The sequence below is a fragment of the Zeugodacus cucurbitae genome, chromosome X (assembly GCF_028554725.1).
Source record: "Zeugodacus cucurbitae isolate PBARC_wt_2022May chromosome X, idZeuCucr1.2, whole genome shotgun sequence".
NCBI classification, from domain to species: Eukaryota; Metazoa; Arthropoda; class Insecta; order Diptera; family Tephritidae; genus Zeugodacus; species Zeugodacus cucurbitae.
This window is the reverse complement of record NC_071672.1, coordinates 24,373,990-24,379,998: the sequence shown is the minus strand read 5'-3', so window position 1 is coordinate 24,379,998 and position 6,009 is coordinate 24,373,990. Positions and strand designations below refer to the sequence as shown.

The 6,009-nt window shown below is 30.8% G+C and overlaps 1 protein-coding gene and 1 pseudogene across 1 annotated transcript; one reads left to right on the top strand and one right to left on the bottom strand.

Annotated features, from left to right (window-relative positions):
* The first annotated feature begins 2,194 nt into the window (after nt 1–2,194).
* LOC128922937 (NADH-ubiquinone oxidoreductase chain 1-like) lies at nt 2,195–2,899 on the top strand. The gene is given in 1 exon segment (XM_054235359.1): nt 2,195–2,899. A coding segment is annotated over 1 exon segment (669 nt). The 5' UTR covers nt 2,195–2,226; the 3' UTR covers nt 2,896–2,899.
* A 1,308-nt stretch (nt 2,900–4,207) lies between these two features.
* Nucleotides 4,208–5,785, bottom strand: LOC128922984 (NADH-ubiquinone oxidoreductase chain 6-like; annotated as a pseudogene).
* Nucleotides 5,786–6,009: the final 224 nt, after the last annotated feature.

The window sequence follows — 6,009 nt, the reverse complement described above, 5'->3', positions numbered from 1 at the left end:
GTACTAAATTTATTTTTTCTTTTATTTATTTTTTTAAATTTGATAGATTATAGAAGATTTTTTAGTATAATATTTTTGACCTTTAGAGTGTGCGAAGGTGCCTTAGGTCTTTCTATTTTAGTTTCTATAATCCGTACTCATGGAAATGATTATTTTCAATCATTTAATATTTTACAATGTTAAAATTAATTTTTATAATACTTTTTATTAGTCCTATTTGTTTTATTAACGGTTTGTTTTGAATGGTACAAAATTTATTATTTGTTGTTACTTTTATTTTCATTATATTAAATTATTGTACTAATTATTTTGTAAATATTTCTTATTTTTTAGGATTTGATGTAATTTCTTATGGATTAATTTTATTAAGTTTTTGAATTTGTACATTAATGTTGACAGCTAGTGAGTCTGTTAATAAATATAATAATTATAAAAGATTATTTTTGTTTAATGTGTTGTGTTGTTTTGTCTTGTCTTGTCTTGTCATGTCGTGTGTTGTGTTGTTTTGTCTTGTCTTGTGTTGTTTTGTGTTGTTTTGTCTTGTCTTGTCTTGTTTTGTCTTGTCTTGTTTTATGTTGTCTTGTTTTCTCATGTAATGTCATGTCGTGTGTTGTGTTGTTTTGTCTTGTCTTGTCTTGTCTTGTCTTGTCCTGTCCTGTCGTGTGTTGTGTTGTTTTGTCTTGTCTGTCATGTCATGTCATGTCGTGTCTTGTGTTGCTTTGTCTTGTCTTGTCTTGTCTTGTCTTGTGTTGCCTCGTCTTGTCTTGTCTTGTCTTGTCCTGTCCTGACGTGTGTTGTGTTGTTTTGTCTTGTCTTGTCCTGTCATGTCGTGTGTTGTGTTGTTTTGTCTTGTCTTGTCTTGTCATGTCGTGTGTTGTGTTGTTTTGTCTTGTCTTGTGTTGTTTTGCCTTGTCTTGTCTTGTCTTGTCTTGTCTTGTCTTGTCTTGTCTTGTGTTGTCTTGCCTTATCTTGCCATGTCTTGTCTTGTCTGGTCTTGTCTTGTCTTGTCTTGTCTTGTCTTGTCTTGTCATGTCTTGTCTAGTTTTGTCTTGTCTTGTATTGTCTTGTTTTCTCATGTAATGTCATGTCGTGTGTTGTGTTGTTTCGTCTTGTCTTGTGTTGTTTTGTCGTGTCATGTCTTGTCTTGTTTTGTCTTGTCTTTTTGTGTATTGTCATGTCTTATATTGTCTTGTCTTGTCTTGTCTTGTCTTGTCTTGTCTTGTCATGTCGTGTGTTGTGCTGTTTTGTCTTGTCGTGTGTTGTTTTGTCGTGTCATGTCTTGTCTTGTCTTGTCCTGTCCTGTCGTGTGTTGTGTTGTTTTGTCTTGTCTTGTCTCGGCAAATTTTTTACCCGCCTGTTTAACAAAAACATGTCTTTTTGAGTTATTTTTAAAGTCTGACCTGCCCACTGAAATTTTTAAATGGCCGCAGTATTCTAACTGTGCAAAGGTAGCATAATCATTAGTCTTTTAATTGAAGGCTGGTATGAACGGTTGGACGAGGTATAAGCTGTTTCATATAAATTTATAATAGAATTTTATATTTTAGTCAAAAAGCTAAAATATTATTAAAAGACGAGAAGACCCTATAAATCTTTATATTTTTTTTTATTTAAATTTTTTGGATTTATTTTATTTTTATAATGGAGAATATTTTGTTGGGGTGATGTTAAAATTTAATGAACTTTTAATTATAAAAAATCATTAATTTATGAGTTATTGATCCATTAGTAGTGATTATAAGATTAAGTTACTTTAGGGATAACAGCGTAATTTTTTTGGAGAGTTCATATCGATAAAAAAGTTTGCGACCTCGATGTTGGATTAAGATATAATTTTAGGTGTAGCCGCTTAAATGCTAAGTCTGTTCGACTTTTAAATTCTTACATGATCTGAGTTCAGACCGGCGTAAGCCAGGTTGGTTTCTATCTTTAGTAAGTTGTAATATCTTAGTACGAAAGGACCAGGTATTAAAATAATTATATTTTAAAATTAGAATATGATTAATTTAAATAACTATTTTGGCAGATTAGTGCAATAAATTTAGAATTTATTTATGTAATTTATATTACAAATAGTACTTGTTTTTTATAGAATTAATTTTATCAATTATTGGCAGCTTAATTTTAGTAGTCTGTGTTTTAGTGAGAGTTGCTTTTTTAACTCTTTTGGAACGTAAAGTATTAGGTTATATTCAAATTCGTAAGGGGCCTAATAAGGTTGGATTAATGGGTATTCCCCAACCCTTTTGTGATGCGATTAAGTTATTTACTAAGGAACAAACTTATCCTCTTTTGTCAAATTATATTTCTTATTATTTTTCTCCTATTTTTTCTTTATTTCTTTCTTTAGTAGCTTGGTTGTGTATTCCTTTATTTGTAAAGTTATTTTCTTTTAATTTAGGATTATTGTTTTTTTTATGTTGTACTAGTTTAGGCGTTTATACTGTTATGGTGGCTGGGTGATCCTCTAATTCTAACTATGCTTTATTAGGGGGACTTCGGGCTGTTGCTCAAACAATTTCTTATGAAGTTAGTATAGCATTGGTTTTATTGTCTTTTGTTTTTTTAATTGGGGGTTATAATATTTTAGATTTTTTTTATTATCAAAAAAGAATTTGATTTTTGGTTATTTTATTTCCTATTAGATTAGTTTGGTTTTGTATTTGTCTAGCAGAAACTAATCGGACTCCTTTTGATTTTGCTGAAGGAGAATCTGAATTAGTATCTGGGTTTAATATTGAATATAGAAGAGGGGGATTTGCTTTGATTTTTATGGCTGAATATGCTAGTATTTTGTTTATAAGAATATTGTTTTGTGTAATTTTTTTAGGGTGTGATTTATTTAATATTATATTTTATGTTAAGTTAACATTTATTTCTTTTTTATTTATTTGAGCTCGTGGTCCTTACCTCGGTTTCGGTATGATAAATTAATATATTTGGCTTGAAAGAGTTTTTTACCTTTTTCATTAAATTTTTTATTATTTATTATTGGATTTAAACTATTATTAATTTGTTACATGTGGTTAATAGAAATTAGTAAAGTCAATAGAAAATTTGATTTCTATCTTATGTTTTCAAAACATATGCTTATTCAAGCTCATTAACTAGTTGATTAGATTATCTCATCATTTATTAACTAGTGGATTAATAATAACGGGTGATTTTTTTGAGGTTAGGATTTTCATGCATTAGTATTTGACAGATCACGTGGGATTTCAGACATGGTGTCAAAGAGAAAGATGCTCAGTATGCTTTGACATTTCATCATGAATAGACTTACTAACGAGCAACGCTTGCAAATCATTGAATTTTATTACCAAAATCAGTGTTCGGTTCGAAATGTGTTTCGCGCTTTTTTATCGACAAATTTTGTTCAGCGATGAGGCTCATTTCTGGTTGAATGGCTACGTAAATAAGCAAAATTGCCGCATTTGGGGTGAAGAGCAACCAGAAGCCGTTCAAGAACTGCCCATGCATCCCGAAAAATGCACTGTTTGGTGTGGTTTGTACGCTGGTGGAATCATTGGACCGTATTTTTTCAAAGATGCTGTTGGACGCAACGTTACGGTGAATGGCGATCGCTATCGTTCGATGCTAACAAACTTTTTGTTGCCAAAAATGGAAGAACTGAACTTGGTTGACATGTGGTTTCAACAAGATGGCGCTACATGCCACACAGCTCGCGATTCTATGGCCATTTTGAGGGAAAACTTCGGAGAACAATTCATCTCAAGAAATGGACCCGTAAGTTGGCCACCAAGATCATGCGATTTAACGCCTTTAGACTATTTTTTGTGGGGCTACGTCAAGTCTAAAGTCTACAGAAATAAGCCAGCAACTATTCCAGCTTTGGAAGACAACATTTCCGAAGAAATTCGGGCTATTCCGGCCGAAATGCTCGAAAAAGTTGCCCAAAATTGGACTTTCCGAATGGACCACCTAAGACGCAGCCGCGGTCAACATTTAAATGAAATTATCTTCAAAAAGTAAATGTCATGAACCAATCTAACGTTTCAAATAAAGAACCGATGAGATTTTGCAAATTTTATGCGTTTTTTTTTTTTAAAAGTTATCAAGCTCTTAAAAAATCACCCTTTATAATAAAGGAAGTAGATAATAGTTAAAATTTGCCATACTAGGACGTACGGATCTTCTACTGGACGAGCACCAATTCATGTTAATAGGATAACTGTCACTACTATAGATCAAAATAAGATTTTATTAATAGGATAGAATTGAATTCCTCGAAATTTTCTTAAATGATAAAAAGGCAAAATAGCTAAAATAGCAATTGATAAGACTAATGCAATTACTCCTCCAAGCTTGTTAGGAATAGAACGTAAGATTGCATAAGCGAAAAGGAAGTATCATTCGGGTTGAATGTGGACTGGGGTTACTAAAGGATTTGCTGGGATGAAATTATCTGGGTCTCCAAGTAAGTAGGGGTTGATTAATGTAAGAAGAAGAAGGGCTGCAATTATTACGATGAATCCTACGATATCCTTGAATGAGAAATATGGGTGGAAGGGGATTTTATCAATATTAGAATTTAATCCAATTGGGTTATTAGATCCTGTTTGATGTAAGAATAATAAATGAATTAAAGTTATTGCTAGTACGATAAATGGTAAAATAAAATGAAAGGTGAAGAATCGAGTAAGGGTTGCGTTGTCAACAGCGAATCCTCCCCATACTCATTGTACTAAATCAATACCTAAGTATGGAATAGCTGATAAAAGGTTAGTAATAACTGTGGCCCCTCAGAATGATATTTGTCCTCAAGGTAAGACATACCCTATAAAGGCTGTTGCTATTACTAAAAATAGAATTAGTACTCCTACTAATCAAGTAGGTGTGAATAAATAGGATCCGTAATAAATACCTCGTCCAACGTGTAGGTAGATACAAATAAAGAAAAATGATGCTCCATTAGCATGAAGGGTTCGTAATAATCAACCATAATTTACATCACGACAAATGTGGTTTACTCTATTGAAAGCTAAATTAATATCAGCTGTATAATGTATAGCTAAGAATAATCCTGTTATAATTTGAATAATTAAACATAATCCTAGTAGGGAGCCGAAATATCATCAAGCTGAAATATTTACAGGAGCTGGTAGATCTACTAAAGCATTATTTGCAATTTTAAATAAGGGGTGTTGGGTTCGTAAAGGTTTGTTCATTAGTTTATTGGCCGAAGAGGACCATAAAATAATTTAGTAATTTTTACTACAGCAATTAAAGTAACTAAAAGGTAGTTTATTAATAGAATGGTGATTATATTTGTGGGGAAGTTATATAGTTTATGTAGATTTAGAGCGTTTTCTGGAAGAATACTTTTTATTTGGTTAAACGGTTGTATTTCTAGATTTTGTATAAAGCATGTTGTTGATGATTTATCTATAAATACGGAGATTAGTATAAGAGTTGCTGTAGCTATTACACAAATAGTAGTTAATTTTATAGATAAAGAAAATATTTCGTTTGAAGCTAGAGAGGTTACATAAATAAATAAAACTAGTATTCCTCCCAGGAAGATTAGAAATAGAATATAAGAAAATCAAAATCTTTTTGCTATTAATCCTGTTAATAAACAAATTTGTAAAGTTTGGATTAATAATATTAACCCTATAGCTAAAGGATGGTTTATTTGAATAAAAATAAGTCTTGAAATTAATGTAGATGTGTATAAAAATAGTTGTATAATATCAGGAGGTAGTTTAATTAAAATATTAATTTTGGGGATTAATGATAAAGTAATTTCTTTTCTCTTGAAGTTTTAAAAGACTTAATCTTATTTTTGGTTTACAAGACCAATGTTTTTATTAAACTATTAAAACTAATGTTAATAAGTTTATATTGAGGGCTACCTTGTTTTTTGTTTTTAATAGGGATTTTTGTTTTTGTCTCTAATCGTAAGCATTTATTATCAATACTTTTGAGTTTAGAGTATATTGTACTAAATTTATTTTTTCTTTTATTTATTTTTTTAAATTTGATAGA